At 41.4% G+C, this 14,393-nt stretch overlaps 4 protein-coding genes across 7 annotated transcripts; 1 reads left to right on the top strand and 3 right to left on the bottom strand.

Moving 5' to 3' along the window:
- Positions 1-597: 597 nt before the first annotated feature.
- Positions 598-5,183, bottom strand: sau (Golgi phosphoprotein 3 homolog sauron). Of its 2 annotated transcripts, none has more exons than XM_064679064.1 (5): positions 4,404-5,183; positions 2,318-2,445; positions 2,135-2,253; positions 1,899-2,074; positions 598-1,823 (listed from the first exon to the last, which is right to left on the bottom strand). In XM_064679064.1, the coding sequence occupies exons 1-5, from the start codon at positions 4,623-4,625 to the stop codon at positions 1,575-1,577; spliced, it is 894 nt and encodes a 297-aa protein (XP_064535134.1). In that variant the 5' UTR covers positions 4,626-5,183; the 3' UTR covers positions 598-1,574. The 2 variants fall into 2 exon arrangements, with proteins under 2 accessions (XP_064535134.1, XP_064535135.1); XM_064679065.1 differs by lacking the exon at positions 4,404-5,183 and adding an exon at positions 3,789-3,812.
- Positions 5,184-5,320: 137 nt separating this feature from the next.
- On the top strand, positions 5,321-5,863 carry LOC135426079 (protein C10). The gene has a single exon (XM_064679066.1). It carries the CDS (start codon positions 5,417-5,419, stop codon positions 5,765-5,767), a length of 351 nt encoding a protein of 116 aa, XP_064535136.1. The 5' UTR covers positions 5,321-5,416; the 3' UTR covers positions 5,768-5,863.
- Positions 5,864-6,109: 246 nt separating this feature from the next.
- papi lies at positions 6,110-10,562 on the bottom strand. 2 transcript variants are annotated; one of them, XM_064679063.1, is made up of 5 exons: positions 10,429-10,562; positions 7,942-8,358; positions 7,018-7,836; positions 6,843-6,949; positions 6,110-6,778 (listed from the first exon to the last, which is right to left on the bottom strand). In XM_064679063.1, the coding sequence occupies exons 2-5, from the start codon at positions 8,244-8,246 to the stop codon at positions 6,279-6,281; spliced, it is 1,731 nt and encodes a 576-aa protein (XP_064535133.1). In that variant the 5' UTR covers positions 8,247-8,358; positions 10,429-10,562; the 3' UTR covers positions 6,110-6,278. The 2 variants fall into 2 exon arrangements, with proteins under 2 accessions (XP_064535133.1, XP_064535132.1); XM_064679062.1 differs by lacking the exon at positions 10,429-10,562 and having other exon boundaries at positions 7,942-8,661.
- Positions 10,563-10,983: 421 nt separating this feature from the next.
- Positions 10,984-14,111, bottom strand: mio (GATOR complex protein mio). 2 transcript variants are annotated; one of them, XM_064679109.1, is made up of 5 exons: positions 13,746-14,111; positions 13,427-13,678; positions 12,439-13,363; positions 11,340-12,374; positions 10,984-11,277 (listed from the first exon to the last, which is right to left on the bottom strand). In XM_064679109.1, exons 1-5 carry the CDS (start codon positions 14,038-14,040, stop codon positions 11,187-11,189), a joined length of 2,598 nt encoding a protein of 865 aa, XP_064535179.1. In that variant the 5' UTR covers positions 14,041-14,111; the 3' UTR covers positions 10,984-11,186. The 2 variants fall into 2 exon arrangements, with proteins under 2 accessions (XP_064535179.1, XP_064535180.1); XM_064679110.1 differs by having other exon boundaries at positions 10,984-11,273; positions 11,336-12,374.
- Positions 14,112-14,393: the final 282 nt, after the last annotated feature.

Here is a 14,393-nt window from a genome sequence, read left to right on the forward strand (position 1 = left end):
TATCACTTATATCACTGAAAAATTGTCCAAGTAATTTTATCGAACATTATCTACATGTGTATTTAATATCAGATATCACGTAGAAAAAACTTTTACTTATACTTTAACTGTCTTCAAACTTTGCACATAATTAATAAAAAATGTGGATCGGTAACAGCATGAATCATTATCATCATCATGAAAATATCTTATTTTTTAAATATATAACTTTTGACAGAGAGCCAAAACTATGACATCAAGAACTTAAGTTCTAACCTTTGTTAACCATATTTGATAGATGCCAATTTTGGGTACAGATCAAATTGAACGCGCAATTTGTATGAACAAAAATTAATTGCAGTATTTTGAGTGGAACGCGCAATTGTAAATTAAATTGCTTCATTACAATTTTTGAATATACATGACAAGCCCAAGTTTGAAACAGTTCCTGGGATTATAGATGTAGAAGAATAGGTTCACGAACAGAATCTCGAGGCAGGGAGTTTTTTCAACCGGGAACCAACATACTCATGCTGAAATTTGCCTGAGAGTCTTAAGTTCTAGACAGTTAAGATAAGATTAACTTGGTCCTACGTAGTTAATAAAAGATACCTCTAATAGAAGGGTAAATATATATAGGTATTTATTTTATTTTAGGCCTTTAAATATCTAGAATTATTATTATTTGACGTGCACATTTTACATTTACATAAATTTGTAGATTGTTTTTTATTTCGTTTTGTATATTTAGAAAAGTTTTCGATTTCAATGTTCCCGAAACTCGTAACAATTAATTAAACATTGCCTATGATGCCCACTCTCTCCCTTTCTCAAATCACTGTCTCTGCGTGTGTGTGTGTGTGTGTAGATAAATTGTTTATACAGATTACAAATGAATTTTTTTTTTAATTTTAATTAAATTGGAACATAGGTAAACACACAGTATGCAGGTTTATAAACAAATGTTTGTTGTTGCATCAGAATTTGCTCTTACAATTAGTGTTAAGTTTATATAATTACAAAAATCCTGTCGCAGCTCAAAATATTTAGTTTTTTTAATTTTATCTTTTTCTTTTTGCAGCTTACAACTTAGTTACTATTATAATTTTTAAGCAACGACGACTCTGATGAAATTTTGATATAATGTTTATTCGCATGCCGAAATAGTTTCAAATTACACAGAACACAATTTATGGAATAATACGGCATACAATTCTTTATAAAATTCAACTATTGGCTAGCATTTCGTTTACATAAATAAATTGCGAAATAAAATAAAAACGAAATAAACGTATGATTTTTCATCAGTTATTACAGCGATATGTATATACATATACATATTTATATATATATATATATATATATATATATATATGCTTCTATAGACTGCTTTTGCTTCGCACTGTCATTTTAAAGTTAGCTGAAGAAAATCCGAATAGCGGGCATGTTGCAATCGCCCGTTTCGCCAAGAAATCAAGCAGCCAACTTTTTAATGGGTATGTGTATAGGTATGTATGTGAGTGTGTGTGTGTGTATGTGCTGCTAACTGTTGTGGTCGCCGGATTTGGGGAGGAGTGTGTAGTTAGGCAACCGCCCTATTTCGTAAACGCCATAAACACAGCCCAAAGTATTTCATTCGCATTCGGCTTGGCCGCCTCCGTTTCAAAGTCGAGATCGAGTAGCTCGCGCACTCGTTTCATGGCCACCTCGTAGTCATCGTCGTTGAGTGGCGCAAACGCGTTCTCGATGACATCACTGGCATGCGCTAGAAAGATAAGTGCCAGCATTCGCTTGTCCATTCGCTGTGCATCGTTCACCCACTTCGAAAGTACCGAATCCTGAATCTGTAATACATATACCAGTATGAGTGCATGTATTTGTGTTAGTGAAGTTGATGTTTGGTATGTAGCCAGTCTAACCTTCTTGACCAGACGACACTTCACCACATTGTCGCTGAGCGGATGTGTCGTCATGTCAAAGAGCAGAAAGTTTTGCTTTTCCGTTGTGAGCACACCTTTCTCCACGAGGTTCTTGGCCAGACGCTCGCGTACATTTTTTAGTTGATATCGCAACTTCAATGGATTCCAAGTTTCGCCTGAAACCATCAAAGTTTAGCGAAAAATTTGTATTTAGGCCTTGCAAGCAAAACACTCACCGCTCAGATATTCGATCCAACTTTGGACCGTCTCTGGCGGATCTGTCTCCTTAATGTGTTTCAGCGCCTCATCCAACAAAACATCGCCAGTCTGCTGATCCGATTTCAATATCAGTTTTCTGCAACAATGACAGATTAGTTTTGCTTATGATCGAATACCCTTAGTCTGCTCCGCTTAGACACCTTGTACATAGGCCACGTCGTCGCATGCCCGACTTCTCGATCATCACACGTCCGCGCAGGCCCAGCTCTATGAGAATGCAACCGCGTAAGCCGCTTGATATGCAATCATTCCAGAAGGATGTGTAACCCTGATTCAAATATATATATAAAAGGTTTTACATGTTAATTACAATAATAATTATTAAGTGAGAGTAATTAATAAAGATGATGATTTTAAAGCCTAAATAAAACGCTTATTTCCAAACTTTGGAAAAACTGGAAAGCTCAAGCAGTAATCAAGACTTTTTTTTTTTATAAAAAGTTCCCTAGTACCTTTACATTAACCAATAAAATTACAAACTAATAAGTTCTTTGAATAGAAGTTTTAAAGCATTTTTCATTTTATCAATGCAAATTAAAATATGATATAAAATATTTATAATGTGCAAATACTTATTATATTTAAGTTGGAAGGATTTTTTTAAAATGTCAATTGAGTGTAAGATAAAACATGTTCATGTCGAATGAATATCAGAGTAGAAAGTAGGCTACGTTGTTATGTGCCCAAAATACTCCCGACTTTTCCAGCTGCCGATGGCAACTGTTTTATGTTTAAACAGTTGAATTTGTAACAAATGAATTGTTTAAACTGAAATGAAATGTATTACGCAGCCTATAAGTGGCGGCTAACGAGCTACAGAACTGGAAAAAGTAATTCGATTTGATATGATATATATATATATATATATATATATATATATATATATATTGCGCACGTGTATGAGTCACTGAGTGAGCGAGTGCCACAACTTTGTCTTCTTTCTTCATATCATTTGTACTCAAAAGCCTGCAACAATTTAGTTGTTGACATTATGTGCGATAAGTACAGAAATATAAATAGGGAAGGGAGCAAACAGAAGGCAACTACCACTTCCTCAAATAATTAGCTAAATGAAAAAATAGAACTGATAAGAAGGCCATGGAACCAGCAGAAGAACGAATCCATTCTAGAGTTGAACAAAACGATCAGAGCAAAACACTCAAAATGACACGTTTAACTACCAAGGCGGCAACTGCTTGATGGGTGGGAGTGGGGGTGGGGATGGTGTTGTGGGGTGTGTCGTGGGTCTGGAAGCAAAACACACTCACTCACACGCACGCATAGAGAAAGATAAAACACAAAGGCAAATAAAATACAATGCGATTGCATGAGCGAAGGCGAATTGAGAACTATTTGCATGCCCTATACGGGCACGTATGGGCTATAGAGCCATAGGCATCACCAAACATGTGCCAAATTTATGCGTATGTCGTTATTATGCAAATAAAGAAAGAAAACGAATCAGCTGAATGAGTGAAATACCTGCCAAAACTTGTTTAAAATTTTGACTTTAGGCACAGCATCCAAGGGCTTGGAATTTGAGTTTTCAACGTATAAGAGTGAAAGCTTTTCTTTCTAACTAGTTGAATAAGGGCGAGCAATCTTATTTACTTGAAGCATTTGGGCAATTGAATAGTTAATCAAAAGTTGTGATGTACATATGAGTTTAATTTCAATTATGCCACTTGGCAATCACAACTTTCTCACTTGACACAAACACAAGTTCGTTTTGCCACACTGTGAGGCGAGAGAAGATCAACGGCGAAGGAGACCAAAGCGTGTTTATGATAGCAGCACTGCTGCTAAACTCGTTCTCCGTCGATTGTGTACACTAAAAACAGCCGCAGAGTTTGAGCTTTAAAGTTTATTGCACAATACCAACGAAAACAAAAGGTAATATGATTAATACGACAATGCGCTTTGAAGTAACCCAACATGAGGCAATAAGCAGGCAACAAGGGTTGAGCTTTATTGAGCAGCCAACTAATGGCTGCTGAATGCGAATAAGGGAAAGAGCGAGAAGTAGCCAAAACAGAAAACAATAACGGAAGCTACTTATTAAAATGTTGCGTTTCGGTTGGAAACTTTGCTGTGCGAAAAAGATGAAACTGAGAGCGTTGAGGCATATGTACACAAGTTATACTAATTAAAGATAAACGATAATTGGTAACAGGTATATGTGTGCAACTGATAAGCCCTCTTATCAGTCAGCAGGCACGCACGAACCTCTTTATCCTTAAGGCCAAGCAGCAGCACCTCCTCCATGAGCGTAAGTCGTGTCTCCTTTGAGTCGCCATCATCAATGTTATCCTCCTGATCCTTGTTGTTGTCGAGCGCGTCCTGATTGTCATCCGGTGTATTCGCATTCAACCCACTAGCGCCACCGCCCTCGGCTCCGTTCTCGCGTGGCTTGACAGCGCGCCTAACCAAGCCGTCGCTGCGATTCATTGTGTTTATAATTCTTAGTGATTTTTTTTTGTATGTGTGGCACAATTGTTGACTGAGCTGCCACCTGCCTCCGCTTTGCTGATGTGTATTTGTGTCTGTGTGTTTACGTGTGTGCGTCTGTGTTGTTACTTTGTATTATTATTGTTCTGCAAATGCTGCCGACTTTTTTTTTGTACTTTTGTCACACTTATTCCACTTGTTTTTTTTTTTGCACTAAGAGATGCACCACAATCTACGTCGCCTTCGTTGTTGTTTATCTACTTTGTTAAAACTCTACAATTTACGTTGACAATTTTTTCGAATTAATTAAAAGCAGATACTAAATATACAATTGCATATTTTATATTATTTTGTATCTATTTAAATACTTGCGCATAATGAGCTTTATAATATATTTTTTGTGTCTTTTCTGTTTCTCCGACGTGACATTTTTCGTCTAGTGTTGATCAACGTCGCGCACGCTGAACTGAATCATAAGCCACGGTCGAAGTATTTGTTACACCACAATTGAGGCTGCATTTGTAAGTCAATAACATCAATACTAATTATGGTAGTTTTTTTTAGGTCAACGTATACACTTCTGCTGCTGAAGATGCATTTAACTGGAAGTGTGGACAGAATAACAGCTGTTGACTGGCTTTTGGTGTTTATCAGCACTGCTGTTGCGCCAAATTGTGAATGACCAGTTTTAGGTGAATGTCAAAGAGCAAGGCAACTGTGGGTGTATAGTTAGAAAAATTTTGTTTGTGCAGTTGGTTTAAATAAAAAAACAAAAGAATAACTCGTTAGACATGTCTTATCTAAACAGTTTTAATAATGAGAGTGCAAAACAAATACTTATGGACATAATACGTACAGTGAATCAGCCAGAGAACTCAAAAAAACTATCGGAAGCAAAAGCGTCGGCTGGCAAAGAAATGATTCTTATGATGCAGCATGTTTTCCCTTTGGTAATGCAGCTCCAGCTGGAGGTGATCAAGGTGCACGGCTTTCCAGGCAATCGTGAGGGTCTCGTTCAGTTCTCACAGCTTATACGGGAAATGGAGCGTGACGACATGGAAATTGCACGCCTGCGTAGCCAGATACGTGCCATATACCTGCCACCGATCGCTATAAATACTACCAACGATATACTTATCTAAATATATATAGCTTATACTAAACACATTTGAGACTGCAATAGATTTAAGTAAACAATCTTTTGTAAATTGTATTTTGGGTTTGATGTACATCATTTTTACATACATACATGATATTCTATCCAGTACATTGTATGAAATAGCCGAATACAATCTTATTTTACCAATTATCTGAGAGTATGGTTTCAGCCTAAGTAACATGGCATATCTATTAAATAAACAAGAAATAAAGTATTTTGCTCTTGCATTGGCTTAGAAAATATTGTGTTTTGTTCATACGCATGATATGTCCATAATTAAACAGCCAATTGGCGGGTGATAAATTAAAGAAATTTCTTCAATACCTAATTGTAAATAACTTACAGACTACGCTTTTTAATAGTATATACACGTCAAGAAGGAAGTACGGAGCTGCCTTTTCACAGTTGGTGTCCAATGAACTAAGAAAACATACATATATAAGGCGAGAGCTTAGCTTAGACTAACTTTGAGAATTAGGAGGCCAGAATCCATTCTAGCGGTTCACATCACCGTGTGAGCCATTGTTGGCCTGCACATTTCTATTTTGAAAGTCATCTGCAGTTAATTTGACTGGATTGATATGGGTTGTTAAATCATTGCCATTGAGCTTGTGCCCCAAATGGTGCAACTGGTCGGCAAAGTGCGCGTCCTCCACGCTTTCTACATCATTCGTAATTGACATGGACATAGGGGAGCGTGGGGTAAGCGGCGTACGTGGCGTATTTGCGGCACCCAGCTCCTCGATGGTTGAATCGCTTTGAGTCGACGGCGAGCTGGAACGCGACCGTACTGGATATGCGTCATCCAGCGGCAGCGCAAAGCCCTGCGTTATCAGCAGATCGCCAATGTTCACCTCTCCGCCTTCAGTGGGATCGAATAGCTCGACACCGGGCAGAGGTGTGCCTTCTCTTGTGGCTGCGTTGACAGCACTTGTGACTTTTGGACGCTCCTTGTAGGTAACAACACGAGCGATGAGCTTGCGCCAATGGGCAACTGTTTATTAAAATCGAGAGTAAATTAATAAGGATTTTAAATTCGAAAATCAACAATTACATACCCTCAGTGAATTCCTCGAATTTGGATATTGAAGCCTTCTGCCAGGTGTTCGGCTCATCTGTAATAGTTGACTTAACGTTTGCCAAGAAACATTCAACTGCTTGAAATCTGGAAGTTTTTAAAAGGGGCAGATAATGTAAAATACATACATAATATAATCTAGTATATATACTGACCTTAGTGTTAGGAAATCGGTGCGCAGCTCGCAAATATCCGCTGGCGAGATATATTCACTGTCACCATAGTCCACAAAGTACAAATCGATGACCATCTCATTCGGATTGTACTGATTAGGCATAATGTCCACAATCTCGGCGCGATACCATTTCTCATCGAACTTAAACACGGCGGCCACAATTTGACCCACATATGGTGTCGTGAGCTGATGCTTAGCACGATTCTCGGCACTGCTGTAGTAGCTGGTCATTTCCTTGACCATGTCGTCCAGCTTCTTGGACTGCGGTCCCACCAACTGCACCCAGAACTTTGTGGGAGAGGCAACGGCCGAGACGTACACCTCCATGGGCTTGTCATCACCGCGGGCGGCCAACAGTTTGTCTCGGGGCGGCTGGGAGCTGAGCGATGTCTGCGACGAGTACATGCTAGATGTAAGACTGTAACTGGGGGAGCGGCGCGGCTCGCGATGCTGCTCCACCTCGTCGACAGCGATACGCAGCTGTTCGTCCTCCTCGATCTGATCGTCGAGCAGCTTGCGGGCAATGTTCACCTGCCTCTGGTTGCCAACGATGCTGATCTTGGCCTTGCCATTGCGTCCATTTGGATCTACGCTGAGCTTGGCCAGCGAAGCACGACTAATGTCCTGAATTATCTCGCCGCCACGGCCATTGATCTTGTTGGCCAGACGCTGCGGCACTTGTAGCTCCATTTTGACTAGGGGCGCACGCTCAATCTCCTTGATAAGCATCACACGCGCCGCCTTGACCGCATCTGGCAAGCCGTTAATGTCGCAGAATTTGTGAGCATTGTCCTTGTCGCTGGGGTTAAATATTATATATTACTAACGATATACAGTTTATTCTGCACATCCAAAGTGTCTTTTCTTTCATTACTTCTTTTTAATCCGTAGATTAAATATTTACCGTAATCTTATCTTTGCCCCAGTTCTTTCTTCAATTAGTTTAATGTTGGCGCCGCCGCGTCCAATTATCAACGGCACATGGTCATTGTCCACAACAATCTTCAGGCAGATTTCCTTCTGCTGTTGCTTTTGTCGCTGCTGTTGCCTTTCTTCAGTTGTCCTTCGCTTGTTGTCCGCCTCCTCCTCCTTGTCGTCATTGCGCGTCTTGAAGTAGGCGTAGAGCATAGCGCTGCCCAGTGAACAGAGACCAAAGCCCAGTAGCAGTTTGTAGGTGGGCGTGCCGGCAAAAGGCGTATTGCGCAACATTCTGTATTTGATTGTATTTTTGTTTGATGGTTTGTGTGTTTGTAATTGTTTTAATCTTTCTTTTCGGGTTTGCTTGTTGGGCGCTGCAGCGTTGATGGCAGCTTACTTCAAGCTACAAGCAGAGATCAATGTAAGGCAAAGCTTTTCTCAAGGTTTACGATAAATGTTAACGAAATATTGCATGCACACGGGCCGCCCGTCTGGTGATTTACGGCTCAGTGAATCAATAAAAAATAAGACGCGACAATGAGCTTCTCCCCCTTCAAACACAGGCGCTGGTTTGTTCGATGAAGCGTGCCATTTTGGACCCTCTATTGTCTGTTATATAATTTTCTTATCACTAACAATTCGACAAAATGTTAATGAAAATTTGCAAAACAAATGAAATTTTTAATAATTTTTGGCAGACATATACACAAATGACAGCAGCAAAACAAATAGAATTGTGACGTTTGCGTTCACGTTTACACTACGCTACACAATTGAATCCCAAACTCACAGAAATAAATCATTGTATTTACAGGGCTACGATTTTTATTACAAGAATTCTCAAAATGTATACAGCGACTATGACGAACATTTAAAAGAATTCGATTAGCATTGCTCGAACATTGTGTAGCACAATGTTTGTGAGAATGGGAAAGTAATAGCTCCATTTCCAGCCTAATTGGATCACGTAATTACCACGGTGTACCGTATTTAAACATAACAAATCAACACCTTATTTCTTGAATCACGTTTCGCTTGGAGTTTTTGAACTTGTCCTTCGACAAGTGGAACCAGTTCATGAGCTTTATCTGAGACTGGTTGAACAGCTTTAACTGAGAACTGTGTGTCCACCGGAAAAATATGCTGCGAGCATTTCATTTCATTTTTATCATGTGTCAATGATAAAATAAAAAAAATTGGAATGAAATACAAATTCTTTTGCAAGCTGCGCTGACCTTGATATTGAATTTAAGTATTGAGTTTAGTTTTGTGTCGTGTAGTTTGCCTAAGTTCAACCGTGCGTTTTATTCGATTGCTTGGAAATCGTTTCGTTTCGTTTTAATTTAAGTAATGAGCAGACAATACAAATCGACAAAGCGCAAGCAGTTGCTTGTCCGGCTCGTGTCGCTCAATATAGATAACTGTTGCAATAATTTAAATTTCGCCTCAGCAGACGCCGTGCGCTCAATGGCGTCAGCTGTTTGGCAATTCTCTCTCTCTCTCTCTCGGTCTTCCTCTTTCAATCGTGCTCTGTTTCATGCGAGCACACAAGCACAAGCTGCCTGTTGTTTTCATTGTTTACTTTGCCGGCTCATTTATGAGCAACAACTGGTAAACATAAATATGATTTGGCATAAGTAAGGATTGGGGAATGACAGAAGCAATTAAAAGCGTGCGACAAAAATATGGAGAGTGAGAGCGCATTTTGTCAGAGAGCTTTGAACGCGTATGTACGTGTGTGAGCTGTGTGTGCTAAAAGCTAAATTTAGTTAAATGACATAATAAGCCTTTCGTTGAGTGTTTGCATTTTAAGTTAAGTTTAGTGCTCAATAAAAGGATGCTAACGGAAAAGTCAAACATGCGTTGTTGTCGCCTCAATTAAGCTATTATCTACATAGCGACATATGCGTAATAAGATAAGTTATAAAAATATTAATTTCAGATAAGAGTTATTACGATAGCATCATTTAAAATCCATATATTAATTTAACATTTTCAAGGGTCACGCGCTGATAATGCCGGAATTGTTGGCAATGTTTCAATTTTCGCAGTTCGCATTGTTGCTGAACGCGGCGTGTTGCTAAAATAAAACTAATTCAAAAACAACAAATTATCGACGTCATTTTCAGACATTTAAGTTTGCAAGGTATTTTATATTTGGAGAACATCAAGCGGTCTTTCTGGTCTATTATTAATATTCGTATAAGCTTATAAGTATTTTCGACTAGGCGCGTCCATGAGCAAAACTCGGCGATATTAACATTTTCAATTTGCGTGCTGCACTCACGATTTAAAATTCTAACTAAAACCAGCAAAACGTGAATTTCATAAACTCCCGCACATACACAAACAAATCAATGAAACCGAAACCAAACAAGAGCCAATAGTAAAAGTGCTGGAAGGGTATGCGTATAAAGCATGCGTTGATTGTAATATTTCTGATTGTCGCCAAGTTGCACGGCTGCACTCTTACTTGGACTTGTTTTTATCACTTTGTGAAAAAATGGCAGAACAATTAATTTGGATAACGTATAGATTGTATCACAATAGTATTTAACTGGAAGCCCAACGTTAATAGTTTAGCAATAAATGTATAATTAACACCAACTGTGATCTACTTATAAAAACGTGTGAAATGGAATTGTATCAGAATTCGGCATTTGTTCAATCGAACTAGTCGTTGAACTGAATGAACCGAGTGATATTCGTTCATATATTTAGTTCGTTTATCACAAAAACAAAAACCATATGTTTTTAAAGAACATTAACCTAAAATGTAATAATTTAAGCTGCAAGTGCATATTTCCATTAACGGATTTATAATTTTGGTAATGTAGCATAAAATAGCACATTAATAGAACTGTACAATTCGATATTTTAAAGTAAGTTAAACAACTACGTCAATCCGTCGAGCAGAATTAAATATAGTTATCGATAAGCTAACCGATAGGTAAATAGTCTTTCATGCGAGTGTTGCAAACGTATGGAATTATTTAAATTTTAAAATTGGCGCCAAGTGCTTTGGCTGTTTCGCTTCGTTATGTATTTGTGTGTTTTCCTTTGATCTAGGTTAGTAAAAAATGCAATTGAGCAGCTAAAAGCTGTAGGTCATAAGAAACTAAAGCTACAGGCTCATCAGCCGTGGTCTAAGTACAATGAACACTTATCAGTTTAAGGCGAACCATATGGCGTGGGTGTTTGTTTGTGTTGTAGTTCAAAGTCTGGCAGCAGCTAGGATATATCACGCAAAGCATTCGGCTTGATGCCGTCCATGTCAAAGCAGCGACAATTGCAGGAGGACACAGGACATTCAGGATTCTGCCTGCAAACGCAAGGGGGAAACGATTAATAACTGCTTGGGGAAAAGTATTATGATAAACTTACTTGAACCATTGCAAAATGTGCTCTGTGTGGCCACCGTGGCGACACGTCTGACACCAGGAGAACCACTTGGAAAAGGGTTTCATTTGCCAGCTGCCCTGTAGCTCTGTGGAGCTAGTCTCGCTGGCGCTTGTATTCATGATGGTGCCCATGTGCATCAGGCAGAGCGAGCAGCGCGGCAAGGGCTTGCGGCAGCTGGGGCAGGAAGATAAGCGATTTGTGCTGGTGCTTGTGCTTCTTGGACGCGGTTCATCGAGCAGCGCGTTGGACACGGATTTTCCACAGAAATTGCACGATAGGTAAACGGTACGCGAGCTTCTCGCTGAGGCGCGCATGCTCTCTATTTTTATATCTAGCTCGGCCCGCTTCTCCCACAGACCCCAGCTGTTCAGATAGTCTAAATAGCTGGATATCCAGTACTGGATGCGATTGTCCGCCTGATGCTCATTACGGAAGTAATTTATGGCCACCAGAGCCACTGTTTGCACATCAAAGCTGGCGTCCATGTAGGCCTGCAGTATATTGATGCCATCTAAGGATTCGCCAGTGAGCAGCAGTCCGTTGAGATCGCCGCATTCGATGGCGCGCTGTATGCGCTGCTTGATATACTCCGTCAGCTTTGTTTCGGACAGATATTTGCAAGCGAAGGCCACGCGATCTGCCAGCGAGACGCCCTCCTCTCTGAGCACCGCATCAAAATTGTCCGCTTCCATTGTTAGGAATGAGAAAATGGCCCTCAAGTGCGGATCCTGTATCTGCATGTTGGCACTGGAGCGCTGGTTGCGCCAGGTCGAGCTGCAGCGATCCGCATTGAAGCTGGACAACGCGATCGCCGTTATCCGATACATGCTCGGATCGCGCATCTTGTCCGCCGCCCGAGACAGTATATTGCAGGCAGTCAGCACCTTCAGATGGAACACGCAGATCATCGCCGCCCGACTGAACTCCTTGTTCGCATAAAGCTCATCTATGAAACGGTCCAGCTCGTGCTCAAATGACCAGCCGCACAGCTGCAGGGCCAAATCCCGCTGTTCGCTGCTGCAGAAAAGAGGCGAAAGATCACTTTAGTTGCTGCTGTGGCCATTTTGTGCTTATCACTTACCGATAGGAAATGAGTTTGTTGGAGTTGTTAATGCCATCGGGCCACTGCAGCAGCTGCGACTCAATGCGCGAACTGGCCATCAACGCCTCCGAGGTGTGGCCCAGATTGATGCCTAGCGTGGCCTTTAAACCCGCCAAGCGCTCCTCGCAGAAGACATTGATTAGAGTGGCCCACACATTGCGCAAATACGGGCTCAGATGTAGTTCAGCAAATCGTTTGTTCTCGGGATTTATGCCGTAGTCCTGCAGTGCTCGCTGTCGCGTCTCCTCCAACAGATCCTCCTCGAAGAGCTCGCGTTGCAGATAGTCAAGGCTCAGGGAGGACCCGACGATGTACTCATTGAGAGAGCTGGCGGCACTATTCGAACTGCAACTGCTCGTCGTCGGCTGTTGGCTGTCCGTGGGCGAGCTAACAGCGGCAGCCGCATAAAGCGGACGTTGCATGAGCAGCGGCAACTTGCTCCGATTACTGTACGCTGTATGCAAGCTGGCAGGCAGCCGAAAATCTAGAATATTCAGCGCATCCGCCAGCAGCAGCGCCCGCTCGAAGTCACGCGGATGCCATGACAGCCAATTGACAGCGGCAAATTTACCACTGTGCTGATACTTGGCCGGGAACGGACTAATTTGCCGCTTTACGTGGTACACCTCCCGGCTGGATTCGTTGTCCACGCTACGTATGTCGTAGAGCGTAATATAGGGCGAGTCGCGCTGGAGCGAGGACAGCAGAGACGTGCGCGTTGGGCACCAGCCAATCTGCATGTGATTCCGCGAGGACTGGATCTGGCGCAGCGGTCGCTCAATGGCACGCAGATCCCACAGCATAATGACCGAGTCCACATAGCTGCACAGATAGTTACCATTGGGCGCCACAGACAAGCCCTGCACCGTCTTTGTCTGTATAGACTGGCAGGTGGCGTTGCTCTCTGAAAGATGCGAGTATCAAATAGAGTAAAGCGATACCAGCTTGGATTATTTAATTCACTTACGTCGCAGATCGAAAAGCTTAATCAGTTTCTGGCTCATGCCCGCTATGAGCACGCGGTGATTGTGATCCCAGCACAGAGAATTGGCTGCTTCGGCCATGCCAAAGAAATTAGCTGTTTCCTTAGGCACGCCGCGCTCAATGTCCCAGATGGTGATGCAGGAGTCGGAGCGATGTCGGTCGTGGCCAATGGCCAATATGTTTGCATCCAACTCATTCCAGGCCAGGCAGGTGCACATGCGCTGCTGCCGCGGCGCTTTAAGGGATGAGGATAAAGTTGATAGACAACATATGCAACAAAGGAGTCTCAAATTCTGCCTTACTGTACTCCCAACTGCTCTCGTAGGTGTCCCGAAAGTTGCAAATGCCAATTTTGCCATCGGCCAGGCCAACGGCGATAATTGGCTGGTCACTGTGATAGGAGGTGGCCACGCATCGAGCGTATTGATAGCGCGTTTCGTTCGAAAGAAAGTTGACGGGAATGTAGGGCAGGCGGCTCTTCTGGGCTGCCAGGTCGTCCTTGCTACGCACTTCGTACAAATTGATTTCCTGGCCCCATGAGACAAACTTGTCGGGGAAGTTGGGAAACCAACTGATGCCGTGTATGTTGCCGCTCATGTTGAGCTTTTTTTCGCCTTTATTTGCACAACCTAATTGCGTCGCTTCTTATCAGTCCAAAAAATATCCAAACAACAAAACAGCTGATAGAGACAGTAGGGATGGGCTACTTTAACATTCTGTTAAGAGGAGAGATTTGAATTAAAGTGTGGAGTAATTCTGTTAATCAATAACACTAGCTGCGACTATTTAAGTCCAGTTCTATGATGATAATCATTTAATCATATTTGTATTGAATTAAACGCATATAATATGTATTTACTTACAAACAGGCAGCTACGAAAACACTTTTAATGTACTTCCCTTACATATCCATCATTATTAAAATGCCTCCGCCTTGTTTTGAAATGAAA

Source organism: Drosophila montana, unplaced genomic scaffold (assembly GCF_035044405.1).
Source record: "Drosophila montana isolate Dmon_TW-CO22-7 unplaced genomic scaffold, ASM3504440v1 contig_1964_1, whole genome shotgun sequence".
NCBI classification, from domain to species: Eukaryota; Metazoa; Arthropoda; class Insecta; order Diptera; family Drosophilidae; genus Drosophila; species Drosophila montana.

Coding starts and splice junctions, on each gene's coding strand:
- sau (XM_064679064.1), bottom strand. CDS start 4,625: ATGAATCGCAGCGACGGCTTGGTTAGGCGCGCTGTCAAGCCACGCGAG. Junction 2,254..2,317: donor CGACGTGGCCTATGTACAAG/GTGTCTAAGCGG, acceptor TCATTGTTGCAG/AAAACTGATATTGAAATCGG. Junction 2,075..2,134: donor TTGGATCGAATATCTGAGCG/GTGAGTGTTTTG, acceptor TGATGGTTTCAG/GCGAAACTTGGAATCCATTG.
- LOC135426079 (XM_064679066.1), top strand. CDS start 5,417: ATGTCTTATCTAAACAGTTTTAATAATGAGAGTGCAAAACAAATACTT.
- papi (XM_064679063.1), bottom strand. CDS start 8,246: ATGTTGCGCAATACGCCTTTTGCCGGCACGCCCACCTACAAACTGCTA. Junction 6,950..7,017: donor ACCGATTTCCTAACACTAAG/GTCAGTATATAT, acceptor AAAAACTTCCAG/ATTTCAAGCAGTTGAATGTT. Junction 6,779..6,842: donor ATTCGAGGAATTCACTGAGG/GTATGTAATTGT, acceptor TTTAATAAACAG/TTGCCCATTGGCGCAAGCTC.
- mio (XM_064679109.1), bottom strand. CDS start 14,040: ATGAGCGGCAACATACACGGCATCAGTTGGTTTCCCAACTTCCCCGAC. Junction 12,375..12,438: donor AACAAACTCATTTCCTATCG/GTAAGTGATAAG, acceptor TCTTTTCTGCAG/CAGCGAACAGCGGGATTTGG. Junction 11,278..11,339: donor CACATTTTGCAATGGTTCAA/GTAAGTTTATCA, acceptor TTGCGTTTGCAG/GCAGAATCCTGAATGTCCTG.